This window comes from Megalobrama amblycephala, linkage group LG24 (genome assembly GCF_018812025.1).
Source record: "Megalobrama amblycephala isolate DHTTF-2021 linkage group LG24, ASM1881202v1, whole genome shotgun sequence".
NCBI lineage: Eukaryota > Metazoa > Chordata > Actinopteri > Cypriniformes > Xenocyprididae > Megalobrama > Megalobrama amblycephala.
The window spans coordinates 8,199,387-8,220,515 of record NC_063067.1 but is presented as its reverse complement, the minus strand read 5'-3'; the positions used below and the strand labels follow the sequence as shown (position 1 = coordinate 8,220,515).

Below are 21,129 nucleotides of genomic sequence, written 5' to 3'. Positions count from 1 at the left end.
AGCCCAAACCCTATCCTGCAAGTGATCTGGCAGCGCTTTTAAAAGTGCCTGGGTGCTGAGGGCCGATTGGCCTGTATTTTTGGAACGGTGTTGGGATCTGGTAGCCTTGTTGGGACTGCTAACACATATCCAAGAGGGGAGGCAGGGAGAGGGGAGAGGGGTTGAAAGCCATGAAAGACCACTGGCTCGACAATTCGATTAAATAGATGATTGTAAACTCAAACAATATCATGTAACAACATTTTTTAAAACAAACAAAAAGCAATCCTCCCTCTCCCAAGTAATTTCAACTTCAAGTTTTAGGACGTTTATTTTACTTTTTTTTTATCAAGGATATAACAAATGATGAGCCTACACGACGATTCTACAAGTTCAGCACAAGGAAAAGATCTTCTCTCTCCATTTTACGCATCAATGGAATTCGACAGATGGATTTAACAGCGCCTGACAGAGATCAAGTCGTTCGTTGTTGTTGATTTTTGAAGTCACATCTGAAAGTTTCAAAAGTTAGTAGTAATTGCATTAAGAGTGATGAGCGGAGGTCGCTTTGAGTTCGATGATGGCGGAGCTTATTGTGGAGGCTGGGAGGGAGGTAAAGCGCACGGGCACGGGATCTGTACCGGACCTAAAGGACAAGGAGAGTTCTCCGGTTCTTGGAATTATGGGTTCGAGGTGGTGGGAGTCTACACCTGGCCGAGTGGAAACACATACGAGGGTTATTGGTCCCAAGGGAAGCGTCATGGTCTAGGTGTGGAGACCAAAGGACACTGGATCTACAAGGGAGAGTGGACGCACGGATTCAAAGGCAGATACGGGACGCGCATCAGTCAGGGCAGCGGTGCCAAATACGAGGGCACTTGGAATAATGGACTTGCAGGATGGTTATGGCACGGAGACCTATGCGGATGGCGGTAAGGTCGGAGAATGAACTTTTGTGAGTGCAAACTGCACACTGTGAGCTGACATTTTAAGACAAGGGTTAGTATGTAACGCAATACCTACACCTGAGGTGAGGAGTTCAACGAGTCTGTTTTCAGTCTTAACGAGTCTTCAAAATCATCAAAGGGGGAAAATGCAATTCTTATTTGTATTTAGTCCTCAGTTTGTTATTGATAAATTAGACAAAAAATAGATAATTTCAGATTTCAATATAACACATCGCTTATTAGGCTACAAATCAAAAATAAGCTGAATGTTTAATCATAACTATGAACAAAAATAGGTGCTACTAAACTAACAAAAATGTGGTAATATATTTTATTAATAAAAAAAAAAAAAAACACTTATTTAACGAATTGCATTGAATCGAGTGGAATTAATTTGATCCACAAAAAGGAACCGGCTCATAATTCGTTCGAGAATCAAATGAACCTGGTCGCGCTGAATCGTGGTTTTGATTCGCTAAAAAACGAATCATATGAATCGTTTGTTGCAGTACACCGATCGCGCTGTGTTAACGCACTCTAAAAAGTAGCTAGTGCAGTAAACACAGTGGCTGTGTTTAGAATGGAATACTAGAACACCATTTAGTGAATAATATCTGATATATATTTTTTAAATAGTAGCCAAGTTAAACTGTATTATACCTTAATAAGCATTTCACAATAATATGCTATACACGACTTCATTATGTTTGTCACGTTACCTTATCACTGTACACGTACATCTCGGAAATGGTTATTTTGCATTTCAATCCAGTTTTGTATAAAATGTCTTAACTTTTGATTCAAATAATGAATAAAAAGGAGATTGTAATAAGATCATATCACTGTGTGCAGAAAATTAACATTCCTGCACAGTATAGTTTACAATACTACTGTAATCGAAAAGTAGGTTCCCAACTCTACCTACACAGTAGGCCTACCTATATATGTATCCTTATCTGTGTTGGGGGTAACATTATAAATAATGCGAGTTATGAAATCAGATTACTTTTTCAAGTAACTAGTAAAGGCATTATTCTTAAATTTACAACAAAATATCTGAGTTACTTTTTAAAATGAGTAGCACAAGTCAGGACCACTATCGTCAAATATGATTGATAATGCATAGAGTTTGTATTGGCAGTATGGTTCTGTTCTGGGGTGCGTTTCCCAAAGCGAACTATGGTCGCAAGTTCCGTCGTTACCAATAGAGTTCAATGGGACTTACGACCATGGTTCACCAACGATGCTTTCGGGAAACTCACCCCTGGGCAAGAACTCCCTGAACATATGCAGATATAATTAATGTCAATAATTTACATATTTCAAGAATTAGTTTGATTCAGGGGAATCATAAGGCCAATCCTGACTGAAGAGAGGAGGAGCTGGGGATGGAGGAGGGAAATTAGCTGCTGATAATACTGAGGAGCTTATATATGGATGCTGTGATAGGCGTCGTATTCCAATAGGTAAACGTGAGTCACCTGGGAGTCAGCTGATGCGAGCTTGACTGACGTGACCTGCCAGAACTGACGCTTGATTTTGTTTTCCCATTTATTGACTGACAGCTCTCCTGTCCCCAAGTTGAGAGAAATTGTGAGTAAGTGCAGAGGTGTTGTGTGTGCTGTGTGAACATGATGGTTATTGTAGTTCTTCTAGACCAAATGTGAGCAGGTTTACTCACATCACTTGCACAAAAATAGATTCAGTATTCCTCAAAATTAAGAAATGCAAAGAATATTACACAAACCTGGAATAATTAAATATGTTAAATAACACAAATACAGGCCTACTTTATGTATTTAATCTCACTTTATTAACCACACATTTTGCTGCTGACCTTCGATGATTTGCCAAAAATAGAACTTTTTTTTTTTTTTTTTATTAAAAATAAACAAGCAAGCCCAGCCCAGGTGAGAAAAAGTAATGCAAAAGTAATGTATTCCTTTCCATAAAAAGTAACTAAGTAATGCAATTAGTTACTTTATAGGAAGTTAACGCAATATTGTAACATTATTTTTAAAAGAAACTTTCCTAAACACTGATCATTTTACATGGCTAAGATTATTAAGCCGAGTTCACACTGTAAGGTTTTGGCCACGATTTGGCCGCCATTTTGAGAATCCTAAAAGATTCCTCTGATCCTGGGGCAAAATCTGAAGTCTTTGATCATCAGTTTCACATGTTCGCCGAAAGCCAAATAATGACCACTGTGATCAAATTGTACCTCTGACAAAATTCTGGCAGTGTCTGAAGTTTTGAGACACAGACCTGCAGTGTGACTTCTTCTACGACAACCGTCAAATCAAGAACCGATAGGAGCGTGAACCTGATGATGCAACAACAAACCACCACTTGCTCCACACGTGCCTTCATTTTTTTTTTTTTCAAGAAAAGCCATGATCAAAATTAATGCAGGAGATTATTTTTGTTTGCTAGCCGCCATTTCTATCCCACATGTAAATGCAGCTCACAGACAGAGAACATGTCATGGATTGATGGCGTAACTCAAGACGAGTCTTCTTATGTGCGTCTATTTTAACGTGTCTTGACTGCCGTACAATCTGACATTAAAAACAACTGAGATCCTACAGTGTGACATGGTTTACAGCAGGGATCATGTTTGTACAATCTGACAAGAAACAGTCGTAAAGGACCATTATTAATCGTACATTGTGCACCCAGCTTTATGAATACAAAATCAGAAAATATCTTTATTAAAATCAGATTAACAGTCATTCACTGAGTTCATGTTAGTAGTATGAACTTGAGGCTTACAATGATGGAACCCTGGTGTTGCCACAGATGGCCTTTTGGGTAAATGCCTATTGCTAAGAAACATTTGCCAGTGCAGAATGGAGGTTGGTTACAAATTAGTGTCACAAATCCTGTTCTTTCTGGATGTGTGGTGTGAGTACAAATAAAAAGGCTCATTCACTAGTGGCCAAGTTATTTTCTTTTGTGCAGCCACATTAGGCTGTTACATCGACATTTAGATCTACTTACTGACCTTCCCTTCTTTTAAAGGTGCAATATGTAATATTTTCTGTCCGCTAGAGGTCGCTAGAGGCCTATTCAAAACAAAGGCGTAGCTAGATGACGGCAAGTTTGAGAGCGGAATCTTGGACATGTGGTCTCCACCTCAACGGCCAGTGGAAAAGAATAGGGATTGGACTCGGGAACAAATCATGTTCATGGATGCGATTATTAACGTTACTGTAGTATGAAGCAGAGCAGGGCCGAGTGTTGTGGGAGCTGAACGAGGCCGCTGGAGCGATTGCGCAACACACGCCTCACGAGCAGCGGGACTTTTATTATGACACAGTCGCCTGCGCTGCGACTGTGCGACTCGCTCCGCTTTTCCGGTCATGAGTATGAGGTAACGCAGCTCTGTTTATCATTTTAGATACATTTGAGTATGTTGAAAATGTTATAATGTTACTCTGTGCGTTCGCTCGGCGGCTGCTGTGAGACACTGTTACACACTGCAGTAAGATAGATCGAAATTAAAATATCATATTAAATGCTGGATGGCTTGTGTTGATAAATGGCATGCAATTAATTTTAAAACGTATTGTATGATGGAGAAAATGCTGTATTACTGTTAATAAAAATAAAGCTGCATCTGATTATGCTATGCTAGCTACTTCACAAAATAGTGTTTTTCTCTGAGGCATGGTAAAGCATGGAAAAATCAAGCAAAAAAAAAAATCATGAAAATTAGATTTAAACAATAAGACTAAACGTGTTGAGCTATATAATTAGTTTTCTGTCTATAAATATATCAAAACAGTTGCTCCCTTGTCTATTAAAACATGTAAATATTAAAGCCTCTTTGGTGTTTCCATGGTTTCTACAAAATAAAACCGGAAACCGAGGGTAACGCAGGTGTGACGCAATTGACAGGCGACTCCTCACGCGTCCCGGAGCCTTGGTTAAATTTGCAATTTTCTCACGATTTACTAATAATTGGAAACATTTGGGATATTGTAAGTACTCAAGTGAACAAAATATATAACACTGGCCTAGTGCTTTTTTTACTGCAAAATTCTTACATCTTGCACCTTTAAATATTTTCAATATTTAGTCTTGAATTAAGTGTGATTTTTTTAACAACACCACAGTGTTATTTTTGGGACTAATCAGCTGTTTTGACATTATCGATTTAGCTTTGCATGTTTATGATTTTACATTCTTAAATCAGACTTAAGAATGTATGGATGTCACTGCATTAAATAGCAAAATAGCAGCACCAAGCAGCACATGGACAAACAAAACATTTAACAAAATAACATTAGGATATCTAATATAAGATTATACAATATTTATAACATATATATTAGAAAATGTAACACAAAAATTTACAAGTACTTTACATTAGTGAAATATGTTTATAGTTAGGTTACTTTGATAAAAAATACCTGTAGAAGATTTATTTTATCCACTAAAAATGACATCGCTCACCAGTATATCCAAATATGGTTTAATTTTTTGTCATTTATTGAAAAAACCCCCATAAATTTCATAGTATGTGTCCAAATACATTCTGCGGTCACTGTTTATTGGTTGAAAAGGGTGCAATTACTGTACATCATGTTAAGAGAGTGTCTAGTGTAGGTGTCTTCCTATATACTGTATCTATTGACCTGGTAGCTGAGTCATCAGTATTAGTAATGTTAAGGGCTAGTGCAGCACTGTGTGAATAAAGGCACAATAAATAGCCTTACCCATCCCTGGGTACTGATGGATCTCAGACATGTGTTGCATGAGAGGACTAGACCCACAAGACCCCATGACATAAATAACCACACGTGGTTTATTACCCCAGAGGTGGATATGAAAGAGACGGCTCGCTAGCAGTTGTACCGCTGTAAATACCATTGTCTCACATGCTTGAAGTGACAGTGAGCTTACGAGTAGCCTGAATTTGAATACAATGCAGTGTTGTAATACAATCTGTAGTTTAGTTAAAGGGATGATAATACTGTCATCATTTACTCACTCGTTTCCTTCCAAACCTGTATGACTTTCTTACTTCTGTGGAGCGCTAGAGAATATATATTGAAGAATGGCAGTGGGGTCCAAAACAACATTGGAGATCACTGACTTTATCTGTACACAGGAGAAAAAAAATGGTGTAGGATTTACTTTGAAACAGTTTTCACTCAGAAATTGCTTGTAAATTTCACAGATAATTACAAAGAAACAGTAAATGCCCAAAGTTACTTTTAAAAGTAATGCGTTACAATATTGCGTTACTCCCTAAAAAAGTAACTAATTGCGTTACTTAGTTACTTTTTATGGAAAGTAATGCGTTGCATGACTGTTTCTCACCTGGGCTGGGCTTGCTTATTAAATAATAATAATAATAATAATAATAATAATATTTGTTTTTAATAACAACAAAAAAAGTTACATTTTTGGCAAGTGTAAAGGCCCTTTCACACCAAAAGTGAAATGAATAAGGCTGGAAGAAATGCAAATTCATGTTTGTACAGTAGAGGGCACCGTTTTAAAAAAAACTTTCAGATGTTCTGCCATTCTGAATTGAAAAGGAATAGTATGCAGGAAAAGAAAGTTCAACACACTTTCATATGTGATGTTTATCTAAAGTCATTTTTGCTTATTAGTTCGGTTGAAGTGGATCATCAGCAGTAAAGACATTTGTTAAAAAAGTGAGATTAAATACATAAAGTATATTTGTGTAATTTAATATATTTAAATATGGCAGGTTTGCGTAATATTCTGAGATTGCATTTCACTATTTTTATTCATTTTAATAATAATACTGAATCTGTTTTTTTTGCAAGTGAGATTTATTCATTTATACATTTATTCTAAAACTACGATAACCATCATGTTCACACAGCGCACACACCTCTGCACTTACTCCCAGTTTCTCTCAACATGGGGACAGGAGAGCTGTCAGTCAACAAATGGTTGCGTTACTTATTTGAAAAAGTATCTCAGATATTTTGTTGTAAATTAAAAATTAATGCGTTACATTACTAGTTACTTGGGAAAAGTAATCTGATTACATAACTCAAGTTATTTGTAATGCATTACCCCCAACACTGATGCCCACACTATAACTATCATGATATCGGCAAAGAAGAACAATATCATTGTAATCACTTTCGGAATGTTTTTTTTTTTTTTTTTTTTTCAGCTGATGAACGATAAAAACATTGAGAGCCATTTAGAATCCACCTGACTTTAAAGAACGCGAGCATTTAACAGCAGCAGACGGAATTAATGCAGTGCGCTCTTATAAATCTGTTGGTGTGGACATGTGAACAGGCCTTAACATATTGAATTAAACTTGAATTTTTTACGTAAAAAAGACAAAATGGACTCCAATAATCTTTTTTTTTTTTTTTTTTTTTCACACTTTAGTTTAGGGTCCAATTCTCATGATTAACTTACTATTAACTAGGACTTTTGCCTCAATAAACTCCTAATTACTGCTTATTAATAGTTAGTAAGGTAGTTGTTAAGTGTAGGTATTGGGTAGGAATAAGGAATGTAGAATATGGTCATGCATAAAAAGGCATTAATATGTGCTTATAAACAGCCACTAATATTTATTTATGTATTTACGCCATGTCAGCAACAAGGCTATTTTCATGGCGAAAACAGAACAAACAAGTTCACACAATTAACAAAAAACTATATGAAACATTTCATATTAATACAAGATAGAAATTCTAAAATATAATAGTCGACATTTGAAGTGGATCAAAACCTTTCAAAGTTGTCCTAAAACCTTCTTCTTAGAATAACTTTGATTAATTTTTTTGATCCAATGTTGAACTGTACATTCAGGTGATATTTTCTTAACTACATCAGTTAAACATCTCGGAATAAAACCGTTGTCAGTTTACATAAAAAAAACATTGCAGTCCAGTAAAATATGTTTAATAGTCATTGTAGTTTGACATGGAAGGCATGATGGTAGTTCTTCAAAAGCCACTAATAAACAGCCAATATCCTAGAAATAGGTATGCTTATAAGCAACTAGTTAACAGTGAGAATTGGACCCAAAACTAAAGTGTTACCATCTTTTTATTTACAACTTCAAAATATCATTTTTATTTGGAAAAATTCTTTTGTGTTCCACTGAGGAAATTAAGTCATACAGGTTTGGAACGACATTACAGAATTTTCCAATTTTAGGGGAATTATCTTTTTAACGTTGCCTGATTAATGTCTTTGGCAATACAGGTACCTTCCAGGGCCAGTTCACTGGTGGCATGCGGCACGGCTATGGGGTACGTCAGAGTGTTCCCTACGGCATGGCAGCGGTGGTGCGTTCTCCTCTGCGGAACTCTCTGAGCTCCCTGCGTAGTGAACACAGCAATGGGACGCTCCTGCAGCAGGACATCCCGGTCATCACCGCCACCAATGCATCAGGCCAGGAGACCCTGGTCAACTCGCCCATGCCTCTGGGCCCATCTCGTGGCGGCTTCGCCCTTACCCTGCAAGTGGACCCAGATGCGGTCAAGCCCAAAAAGAAAGGCCTCTTCCGCCGTGGCTCACTTCTTGGCAAGCTGAAGAAATCCGATTCCCGCACCTCTCTCTCCAGCCAGAAGAGCAAGATCAGCTTTTTGCGGAGTGACTCAGCTCTTAGCTCCGCCGCCAGCGATGCCAACTCCACCATCAGCCTGGGTGAGAGCGAAGGGGAAGGTGAAGGTCAAGAGTTTCCCCCCGTGGAGTCGGACATTGACGCCACCACCACCGAAGTCTACATGGGAGAGTGGAAAAATGACAAGCGGGCAGGTTATGGGATCAGTGAACGTTCTAGTGGGCTTAAATATGAGGGCGAATGGCTGAACAACCAACGTCACGGTTATGGGTGCACCACATTCGCAGAGGGTGGAAAAGAAGAAGGCAAGTATGTTAACAACCTGCTGGTGAAGTCTGTTAAGAAGAAGGTGATTCAGCTGAAGGGCACTAAGATTAAGCAGAAAGTGGAGCGGAGTGTGGAGGGAGCCCAGAGGGCAGCCGCCATAGCCAAACAGAAGGCCGAAATCGCCAACTCAAGGTAAATCATTTAACTGGTCAATTGTGGTTATTGTTTAGGTGTAAAAATGAAATAAATAAATAAATACAGTGTATATATATATATATATATATATATATATATATATATATATATATATATATATATATATATATATATATATATATATATATATATGTGTGTGTGTATGTGTGTATATATATATATATATATATATATAAAATATACAGTGATCGGGACTTTTATTGTATCATCTAGAAAGAGAGGGTTTATTTTGCTACTGTATAATGACTGTATATTTCACCTACATGGCAATAACATTTAAAGTAGGACATGAAATATTAATTTTAAATACTTTAATTCAATTTAAATACGCTTAACTAAAAAATTAACATAATTACACAAAATTATTTTGTAAATGCCTTGACTGAAAATTATATAATCATAATTTAACTCATTATAAACTGGAATAATTATGTTTTTATGTTTTTTAAAGTCTCTAAAGCTCACCAAGGCTGCATTTATTTTATCAACAGTAAGTAATGGAATGATTTCTGAAGGATCATGTGACACTGAAGACTGGAGTAATGATACTGAAAAATCAGGAATAATTTTTTTTTTTTTTTAAATATATTAAAATGAAAAAGTTCTTTCAAATTGTAATAATAAAAACAATATTACTGTTTTTAATGTATTTATGATCAAATAAATGCAGCTTTAGGGAGCATTAAAAACTTTTTTCAAAAACATAAAAAATGTAATTATTCCAATATTATATTATATTATATAACTATATATATATATATATATATATATATATATATATATATATATATATATATATATATATATATATATATATATATATATGGGAGCAAAGGTTCAAATTACTCATGGTTCAGGTTTTATGGTCACGGTTTCAGTACGGTTCGGTATGCGCTATGTTCAGGGAAAAAAGGACTACTGTCCAATAAAAATAAAGAAAATAACAACAAATAATCAAACTACAAGAAACAGTAAAAATAAATACAGTAGAGCAAATATACAAATAAAATAAATAAACAAATAAATAAACAATGCTTTTCAGGTTTTTCAGGTATCCAACAGTAGTTTCCAGATGCAGAAATTGAATAAAGTGGCTAATCAAATGTAAAAACAACATTGCATATAATATTCATTGTGTGAATTAAATACAGATTAATCATTGATTATTAATCAAGTTACAAAAGCTATTCAGTCAAGAGCAATGAATGATTTCATTGTCTTGTGTTGTTTGATTAACAATAAAAACATATACAGACAGCAGGAATATTAGGCTGCTGTCACTTTAAGATATAATGCACGGATACAGTACACTGATACTGAACACATGCGTTCTTTCTCGAGTGTTTAAGTTCACTTAAGACATAACCTACTTTGTTTGCTAGGATACTTGCCAAGACTGGGATGTTGACATAATGTTTGTATGAATTTGTCCGTTCAAGCACAAGACTTGAAAAATAACTCAATATTTATGTCAACTAAAGAACTAATAATTATGTCAACGCTTACACAGTGTTGCCAGCCAGAGGATGTGCTTTGTGGGTTTTACATAACATGTGCAAAAACAAAAAACATCCTGATACCACCTTGGTGTTGGTTTCCAGACAGTCTGTCCAAATGCAGAAATAAACAGTCTCAAAGCATGCCCCATGTTCCAAGCTTCTTTTCTATTTGTGGCGTCTTGGTGGCTAGGCCTAGCTCCAGACATGATAAAGAGGAGTGTAACGCACTGACACTAATAATACAGCTTCCCTCCAGGATAAAATATTTAGATTTCCACACACTCCTGACAGCATCTGCAGTTTATCATTGCGATGCTTACGGTTATAAACAGCAGGCTGAATTCAGGTGCAGCGGCTTTGATAAAATCTTCCCTCCTTGTAAGGAGATGCACAAACCAAAGACAAACAGCCCTGAGTTCTCAGTCATCAAATGCACACTGCTGTTGATGCTCTTCCCATAAAAATGAATTCATGCATTATTAAAGATGACAACATGACAGCAGACTTAAACCAGACTGCACACAATGACAAGAAAACCAGTCAATCAAAGACCACATTTTAGGAACAAAAAACAAGACTTCATTGTTCTCATTCCTTATACATAAGCAAAACATTCATACCTGCCAGAATAACATTCAAGTAATGTTTAAGTAAAGACTGTTCAAATAAGGAGCCTATTGTTAAAGGGGACCTATAATGCTCCTTTTACAAGATGTAATATAAGTCTCTGGTGCACCAAAAATGTGTATGTGAAGTTTCAGCTCAAAATACCCCACAAATAATTTATTATAGCGTTATAGCAAAAACACGCCGTTTTTGTGTGTGTCTCTTTAAATGCAAATGAGCTGCTGCTCCCGGCCCACTTTCCAGAAGAGGGCGGAGCTTTAACAGCTTGCGCTTCGGTTGCTCAACAACAACAAAGCTGGAGAATCTCACGCAGCCAAAATGACGATTGTCAGTAACGGCGTTCAACCTTACATTGTTCAAACCGGAGTCGAACACTGATGGAGAGACTCAGTAGTTATAACTTTTAGAATGATACTGGATGTTTCTGAACGGTTAGTGGATAAATTTATGTAGTTGCTGTGTAGTTGCTCATCGACTAGCATGTGCCGTCATGTTAATCTTTTGTGCAAATCCAGCGTTGAATTGACCCTCGTTTGTGAAGCAGTCCGGCGTAAAATGACGGCATGGTAACGACACTCTACTACAACAACTCTTCCTCTTCTCTAAAGCAGCCCAACATGGCCTCACCCCTTTTGTTGTGTGTTCTCGGGGGCAGGGTTTATGTAAATTTTAGGGTTAGTGATGTCACCAACCCGGGAGGAAGCTTGTTGTAGTCCCTCAGCCCTTTTGTTGTAGTCCTTAAAAAGCGATTTCTGTAAAAGAAAATATCTCCCTTTGCACTGAACTTTAAGCATCGTAACTTTGCAGACGTTGTTTATGCTCAAACAGCAACATTACACACTAACTAAAGTTAAAAAAGTGAAATCATAATCAAGGATCCCTTTAACATACACCTCCATGTCACTTTCTAAATGCCAGATCATTGTTTGAAGGGGATATATCTGATCTTATCATTATTGGCAATAAGAGACAAACAGACTCCTTAGACCAACCCAGACAGATCAGAAACAACAACCGGAAATCAAAACCAACACACAACTGTCTACAATGAACTTGGCAGTAACTTTTCTGTTGTCATTCAGGTCAAAGTATGGATAAGCACAGAAACAGAAACACTTTCAGTCTGCTTCTGAATGACAAAAATATCAATACCCTATATACCCTATCATTTACAGCAGTGGTTCTCAACTAGGAGGGACGGGGCCCTCTAGGGGCCCTCAACAAACTTTAAAGGGGTCCTCAGGATGACTTAAATTTTTTTAAAATATGACAAAACAAGCATGAAAATAAGTTGAAACAACTAAAAATGTCTTATTTGGTTATTTTTTATAACGAATACACATCTTTCTAATTATTCTCAAGTCTATAAAATATTTTATTTAGTAGAAATTGTGAGTGGGGGAGGAGGGAGAGGGGGCTTGAAGTCAAAAAGATTGAGATCCACTGGTTTACAGTATGACTGGCCTAAATGTGGCAGTGAAACATGCAACAATGGTATGCTAGTTGGGATTCTTACTCAGGATTTATGGCCAACAATAGGTTTGAATAAAATAAAATAAAATATATATTTTTAATAAAATAAAATAAAAAATAAAATCATAAAGTAGGCTATTTTTTTTTTTTTTTACCTTGCATAATCCAAAGCCTATCTGCAACCCCGTGTCCTATTTCTGCCAGACTTCCTTGCCCTCCACCGGAGATCAGAGACAAAAACAATATATACATATTGGGCGTAGAGTTTGTTCAGTGGGGTCTAGGTGTGGGTTAGCCCCTTTGCTCTAATCATAGTGTTTTTAGAACAGCATAGGGAAGACGAGACTCCTCGGAGGCCACGGCACTGGGTGTAAATGACGCACATGGGCTGGTGTCAGAAAAGAAGGCCTGCCTAAAAAAGGACAGGCACTGTTGCTATATCACAATCATGGGGGAATGCAACAGCTGATAGCCTCTTCTATCCTCAGCTTCTTAGACACACACAGACAAACCTGATGTAATCTTCCACTCTCACATTCCTCCAAAAATATATATAGTTAACTAATATAGATATAAATATTGTATATTATCTAATATATATAAATATGAATATACAGTCTATTCCCTGAAAATCCTGATCTTGGTAAACCAAAAGAGCTCTTGATGATATTGCATAAAGAAATGCGTCAGCAATGGTGTCGGATCATTTCATGGGATATAAATTCTGCCCATCCAGCAAATGAGTGAGAAGGCTGGCGGTATATAGATGTACAACACCCTGCTTAGTTTTTGAACTCAGCCACTGCAGCTCATTTTATTGGTGATTATCAGAGTACATGATATCCGGTTGCATAATTGGACTACGATGCTTTTTAATGCCTTTTAAGCTTTTTCGGCATCTTTAAGTAAATATTTTCTCATTTATGCTACATGTAAGAGAATTTATGCTTATCAAAATAAAATAAGAATGGCAAACATTTTACTGGTGGATCGAAAGAAAAACCAAGTCGAGAGATTAGAGAGAGTTTATGTTAGATAATATCTATAAATTATGCTACTGTTCCTACATATAGCTAACTATCGTTCATCAGCAAGAGTGATTCTAACGTCAGTCATTGAGCTGACAGACAGACAGATAGATAGATAGATAGATAGATTTTAGAATTTTGAATTTATGAAAGCACCTGCCTAGAATTTACTGCAGATATTACTGTAAATGTACTGTATATCTACGACATACCAATGGGAGGGTCTAAACGTTCCACTTACAGCCACCCTCAGTACAGTGTCTTTAAGTGGTCTGGCTATTTTGAACTCAGGATAAAATTACAGTATGGAAAATATCACATAGTAAATACTACAAAGCTGTTTTAAATCAAAGTGACTAACAAAAAGTTTAAGAGTGAAGGTTTATCATCTGTACTGCATGCGTACGCATTGTTGAAAAACAATAAATGTGTAAATCTTTGAATTTCCTGCATAACTGATGTGCAAACATGGAAAGAGGTGTTTGTTGTCAAATCACGCAGCTGAAACTAATGTTTTGTGGCCTGCACTGTAATTTTGCAGTGTGCAGTAATTCCTAATGTGACCAACACCAATAAAACACATGAATAATTTACCTCATGAATATAACCAGTGCATGCGGTAAAGAATAAAGGGTGGTCTTCTCTAAAGGAGCGTGTCTTATCACAGCAGTACTCATCTCTCACTGTGAGGTGCATGGTGTTAAAAGAGTGATTTATTTTAGTTTTAGCTCAGTGGGTGAAGAGGACACCCTCCTCTGCTATAAATAACCCCCTTGTCATTCGACCCCCAGCACACTTCTTCCTCTTGCATTCTAGTCAAACACGCCGCGAGCAACCCAAACTCTTGCAGCTCTTGGGTCAGTGGGGTTTTCTCTGGAACATTCTTCAGTGTTATTGTTGTTCGAGTGCACTGTCTGGGATGGGTACTGGGATTCTTAAGTGCTGAGGGGATGTTAATGTTACTTTTTATAGTGTAGACAACTGCTAACCCATCTCTCCAAATAAAGATGAGACGGGGTGTCTTGGGTTGCTCTGGTTCTACCAGCAAGATATGGGTTGAAATTAGACAAATACACGTCTAATATTATGGGAAAAAGTGACATGCCTTTCCTCTCATAACATAACAAATAGCCCAACTATATGAGGACTAAAGGTGGTATCTTTGCCACATGAAAATTCTAATGCAAAAAAGTTTTTCTTTATTAGTGCACCTCTGAAACTCTGATACATCATATTACATTTATACATCTGTTGTAGACAGGTGTTAACGTAAAGTCCCAATGAATTTCTATTTTGGTTTTACTGATGCCATAGAAATCAGTCCTTATGGCTCAACTGGTAGTGCATGCCAAGACCATGGTTTTGGCTCCCAGGGAATAGAAGATACAAAAAAAAAAGATGCTTGAATGCACTGTGAGTGGTTAAAAACATCTGCCAAATATGTAAGCAGGATGCGCACCATTCAGAATAGAATTGAGAATGCCTTTAATAGACATTTAAAAGAAATTAATGTAGCTGCATTTATTTATTACAAGTTTTTCAATACAAATATACATAAACAAGTATAAGTAAACATTATACAAACTATCTACAAGTTAATTTTATTACATATGATTATTTTACAATTTAGAAATATATTTATTAAATGATAAATATCAAATTATATTCAATTAATTTTTTTAAAATATATTTAATAAACTTTTCTGGAGCAGGGTGGAAGAATACTTCCCAAAATGCATTACCATTGTTGAATATCTATGAATTGCAAATCAGTAAATTCCGCTTCCTCTCATTCCATTTTAACTTCCTGTGGGGTGTTGGTAATTCGATTGCAATGCACCAATCTAATTCTTGGCCACAAGACTTGATTTCCCAGCATTTCCAAATATTTGATTTAATACCACTGACTAAATGCCTTTTCCCCCTCTTTACAGAACGGCCCATGCCAAAAGCAAAGGAGACGCCGCAGAACAGTCTGCTATCGCTTCTAACAATGAGTCTAGTATCGCTCGTGTGGTTGCCAGAGAGCTCTCTCCCTCCTTCCATCAACCAGGTAGGTAGAAGACTTTGCTAAATGTATATCAACATTGGCCACACAGGGTCAGAGGCTGGTTAAGATCCTCCCAGTCCAATGACAGTGTGTTTGAGCTCAGAGAAGTAAACGTAGCAGGTATGCTTGTTAATCCAGACAAAGTCAGATTTACAGTACGGCAGCATTCATTACAGAACAGTCTTTGTGCTGTTAATGTCTTAAGTCCCTAAAGCCCACATGTAAACATCTGAGTGTCTGAAACAGGATTAGATTGCCGGGAAACAAGCCTCTCAGTAGTGTCTGTTCATCTGAAAGGCACTGCTAAGCTTTTGACGGTTTTATTTTGGCACTGTCTGTCTCCAAAATCTTAGACAAAACTGAGAGAGCGATCACATTTCACCTTTATTCTTAAAGTACGCATTATTATTCTGCCCCTGAGTGGTTGCATTCTTGGCCTCTGTCAGCATGAAACTGAACATGTTATTCAAGACCCTGGTCTTGTGTTTCAGTGTTAAAAATACAGTATAGGCCTCTTTTGCGCTTTTGTGAAAATAATAGGAAAGAAATGTGATAATGTGATAAAGGTTCAGACAGTGAGGCAGCAAATTTAAATATGGACTCCAGTATACCCTCAAATACATTAATGCATGCACTTCCAATTATCTCATAACAGCCAGCACTTGTAAGAATTTTAATGAAAACTAAAATAACACAAAACTATTTATTTTGCATGAAAAATGGTTATAGTGCAGTCTATTATATCATCCACTCCTTTATGATACTAAATGTGAGACCAAGCAATTGTCAGGAATGACAGAAAAAAAAGAAGAATTAAAGTTATACTTTAAGATTTTAATTGTTCTTTTGACAATTTTTATTTAAAAATTTAAATATCTGTAAATATCAACTGTAAAAGTGATTATAAATGTACAGTGGTCTTATCAGTGATTAGAAAAGGTATTTTATTCTACACAAGATGGGCATCACAGGTTAATAAACAGAAACCTAAGATGAATTTACCTCAAACACCAACATTTACCAGATAACATCAACTTATTTTGTGGAGGCAGCAGAGAGCGTAATTGTATGGGTTGCTTAGGAACGGAAATAAAAGCCTGCAAAACATAAGCATGTAATTTGTGCATGTAAATCACTCTATTTTATGTGTAAATATGTCAGCATTAAATTTTAATTAGTCAGTATCATATATTTATATTATTATAATTATATCAGTATCTATATTCTAATAATGCACATGGTGTCCCTCAGGTCCTGAGTATCTGAAAAAACGAGCCCTGCAGGAGGTTGCTGAGAGCAATGAGAACACGGACATTGGGATGCACGAGCCCTTGTTAACTGAGGATTCCCTACCAACGCCCCCAGAGAGCCCCTTCATGCATGAGATGGAAAGTCCAAGACCAAGTTCCACCTCTGCACGCACCCCCTCACCCACTCCAGTCATCGTCCCTCAGGCACTCAGCAAGGAAGATCCAAACCTCTTGAGCCCTGGTAGCTGGAATGGAGACAAGGCCAGTCGAGGCAGTGGTAGCAGAGGCAGCAGTCGAGCAGGTAGTAGGCCGAGCAGTAGACCCACCACTCCGTCTTCCACTCCTGCTGTTGCTCCCGCTCCAGCAGCCGCTCCCGAGGAGCATTCTGCTCCCAGCAGCAAGGCCCCATCCCGTACCCCAAGCCGCCAAAGTGCCAAAGCCGAGCAGGGTTCGGACCTGGAAATCAAAGCCCTGCAGAAAATGGACTCAGAGTCAAAAGCAGCAGAACCTGTACCTGCTGCAAAGCCAGTAAGAACCAACCTCGTCCTCCACACCGACGAAGAAGAACCACCTCGCCCTGCCTCTAAGCTGTCCTCCAAAGCAGTCACACCAGAGCCAAAGGCTGCTGAAGTCAAACATAGAGCTGAAACGAGGGAGCCTGTAAATGAGCGCCCTGCTTCAATGACAGAAATCAAGCCTAGGTCTTGGACAGAAGTAAGGGAGGAGAAGAAATTAACCAACAAAGTTGAGCCTAAACCTTCACCGAAACGAGAACCAAGCCCTGCCCCGAAAGCTACACCAAAGCCTGAGCCCAAGTCAGTGCCTAAACCAGAACCTAAACCTGTTGTCAAGCCGGTTGCTAAACCAGTTGCCAAGGTCGAGGCCAAAATTGAGATGAGGCAGAGGTCTATTGTGAAAACCACTAGTGAAGCCACACAAGAGTCTCTGGAGCTAGATGAGGTAAGGCAAACAAATCAAACCTTGATATTCTTTATGAGGTCTCAATTGGTCTTTTCAATGGATATTTGAATCCCATTAGACATCCCAAAGATTGCAGACAGACTTCCAGACTTGCAAAGCATAAAAAAAAATTCAACAAAATTGCTTTTTACAACCTTTCTTTGTATGTACAGTATGTAACTACAAATAATTATTGTTAGATTTCAGAGGAAAAACAGATTACATTTCTTAGTCTCTTTGTTTCACTCAGTCCTACAATATCTTTCTGAATGTGTTGGAACCACTTTTATTCTGGTGCCTGAATTTGTTTATTTTGAATAACCAAAGCCTTGTTTTCTTGCATTAATCAGTGAATCTCAATTCAGTGTACACTGTACCTATCTTAGCTTCAGATGTCCTCCCAATTGGCCATGTTATGAGAAAGCTCATTCTTCTGAACAGCTCTTGAGTAGACAGAAACTCACTGATCTGAAACACCCACAGATTGTGTTCCTTGAAATCTAGCCCTGGCTCCGGTCCTCTGACCACATTTTTCACAATCAGGCATATCTATTCAAGGCTGAACCCTCAAAATGACAAATTCTCACCTTCAGAAAGCCCCTTGAGGTCTGTCAGAAACCCAGTATTGCATTGCTTCACAGCAGCATTTTCGTGGCTCACTGAATATATGCCACACCAATCAGCTGCTCCTAGTATGGAAGAAAAAAAATTATTTGCAAGAGGAAAGACTTTCACCCATTGCATCTGAAAAATTTGGGATTTTATTTCTATGGGTCCTCTAAAGCAGGGGTGTCCAATCCTGCACCTGGCTGGAGGGCCAGTGTCCTGTATAGAGTTTAGCTCCAACCTACCTCAACACACTTGTCCTACAGGAACAGGAGTGGACAATCCTGCTCCTGGAGGGCCACCTTCTTACAGTTTTAGCTCCAACACACCTGCCTAGAAAGTAACTCTGAAGGCTTGGTTTGCTGGTTCATGTGTGTTTATTTAGGGTTGGAGCTAAACTCTGCTGTTGAGCAATTCCACAAGTAAATTCCACCTGGATCACCATCATTTGATTATTAGGTTTACACAATAGACACTAACAGTTGTTTTTTTTTCTTAGGGGCCAAACACGATTATGATCTGCATGGTTATATTCCTGAACATTGGTTTGGCAATTCTTTTTGTTCACATCTTGTCTTGAGATGATAAAGCCTAAGGTAAGTTGCTACATCTCCTACCTCTATCCTACAATTTTTTTTGAGTGCATTTATTAATATTTTCCGTTGTAAAAACACTGTGGGTATTATTACACACACCTTTTTCTAGCCAAAACCATCCAGGTGAAAGAAACTACCGTGGGGAGCTGTGAGGATGCACTGCGCTCCATTAACGGCTCTGTTGTTGCGTTATCCAGTTTCAGAGCAGCCCTCCTGAGCTACTCAGATGGTTGCCATCTGTAATTGGACCGAGTGCTCCCAAATGATCGGTGTGTCTCAATGCCTGAACATTAAAATAAAGCATTTGCTTTGTTTGTAAAAGGTACTGCTGCATTGAACAGTTTTGTTGAAGTCTAATGCAGCTGGAACGAATCATCTATAATAAGGGCTAATTTACATTGTGCACATTCACAATCATGTCACATATCCTATAGAGCAGAACATGTCAATTAGCACATAATATTCATCTTTGGAGAATAAACAAATAGTTATGACATTACGAAATGGGTCAATCCTGTTTTTTTCTTTACAATGGCTAGAACACACATAAAATCCACCAGTGCACTTATGCTTTAACACCAGGTAGCATCATGCATCACAATCTCAGATGCTGTATGCACATTCAATGTCTTAACGTCTCCACAAAATACACAATTGGTATAAAAAGAGTTATGAGAACATTTTAATATGAAAATGAGGTCTATAAAGATAAAAGTAGGTTTATATTATTAAGCTATATCATCCCTATAGAGAGGACCTCCAAAAGTTGAGATTTTAAACAAGAATCTAAAAATACCACTATTTACTGAATGGAACCTGAAAAAAAAAATGTTGTGGCTTACTAACTGTTGTACTGTGAATTTGTGATGGTTCTTCAGCATTTTTTCTGCCTGTATTAGACATAAAACAGTATGCAAGAGATTTGAGAATGTCAAAACCAGGTTGTGCAACAAACTAAGTGAAAATGTCCCAAATCTTTTATGCATGTGTGGACATTTGAGTGTTTTTGTACATTTCTAAATTATGTACATTATCAGAAAAATGCACATTTAATGATTTTATCTAATGCAGTATCAGAGATTCTCAATTTACCCCTCATAGACTATAAATGTTACCTCAAATTTGTAAAGGTCTTATTGGAAATATTGTGTTAAATGTCCAAAATGTTATTTATTGATTAAATAAAGGGGTGTTATAAATAGTCATACCTAGAATAGTTGTATCTGAAATAGATTTTATCCCTTGTTTATTATAGCTTTAAAATCACTAGACATTTTAGTTTGTTTTTCACTAGTTTGCAGCCTTAAATGTTTAAAGTATCTGCTGAGAATAGATGCTGTATTCGCAAAGAGAATTGTAGATCAAGCTGTACAAATACAAGTTGCACAAGATGGTTTCTGTAACATGACTTGCAAATGCATTACATTTAGTTAATAATTAAAGAAATAGTATTCAGCATGGTTATGATACATTTCATTACTTGAGGTTTTCTCTTTTTGAAAGTTCCTGCAAATCTCCCTCTTCTCCACTTAAGTTTCTTGTGTCTCAGCACTCACAATTGAGTCATTACAATAAAAGAAAAATCACCACACAATTCAAATAAATGTTTTTCAATTGCACAACTGTCATTCTCTTTACTTTTCAGTGTTGGACCTTAGCATTCTGTTCCACTGCATATTCATCATTATCTGAAGTTTGCCTTCTGACAACTCAATACCACAAAATTTCTATTGATGCTGAATCTTCTCTTGTCTAAGAGGCAAGTGGGAACAAAGAATATATATTTAAACTCCACCTGTCCACCAGCTTGACATATTCTCCCCTGACAGGGTCTGAATGCCAGGCCCAATTTTAGATTAGGGTGGTTGACGGGCCTCTTCTAACGCCATTTACTCTGGTACATGTGAAGTATATTTCACTCCGATAAAGTGGTAAGTCGTCAACACTTAAGCATTTGCAGAGGCAATAGAAAACTGACAAGAAAGATCGGTCAGTTCACATTTAATTACTCTGCTGCACTGTTCAACACACTAGAACTGCCATTTGTAC

General features: G+C 37.3%; 1 protein-coding gene across 1 annotated transcript; it reads left to right on the top strand.

Moving 5' to 3' along the window:
• The first annotated feature begins 114 nt into the window (after positions 1–114).
• Positions 115–20,699, top strand: jph2 (junctophilin 2). The gene is given in 7 exon segments (XM_048177214.1): positions 115–870; positions 872–911; positions 8,148–8,967; positions 15,553–15,671; positions 16,920–17,878; positions 18,984–19,080; positions 19,190–20,699. Coding segments are annotated over 6 exon segments (2,358 nt in total). The 5' UTR covers positions 115–531; the 3' UTR covers positions 19,065–19,080; positions 19,190–20,699.
• The last annotated feature ends 430 nt before the right edge of the window (positions 20,700–21,129 follow it).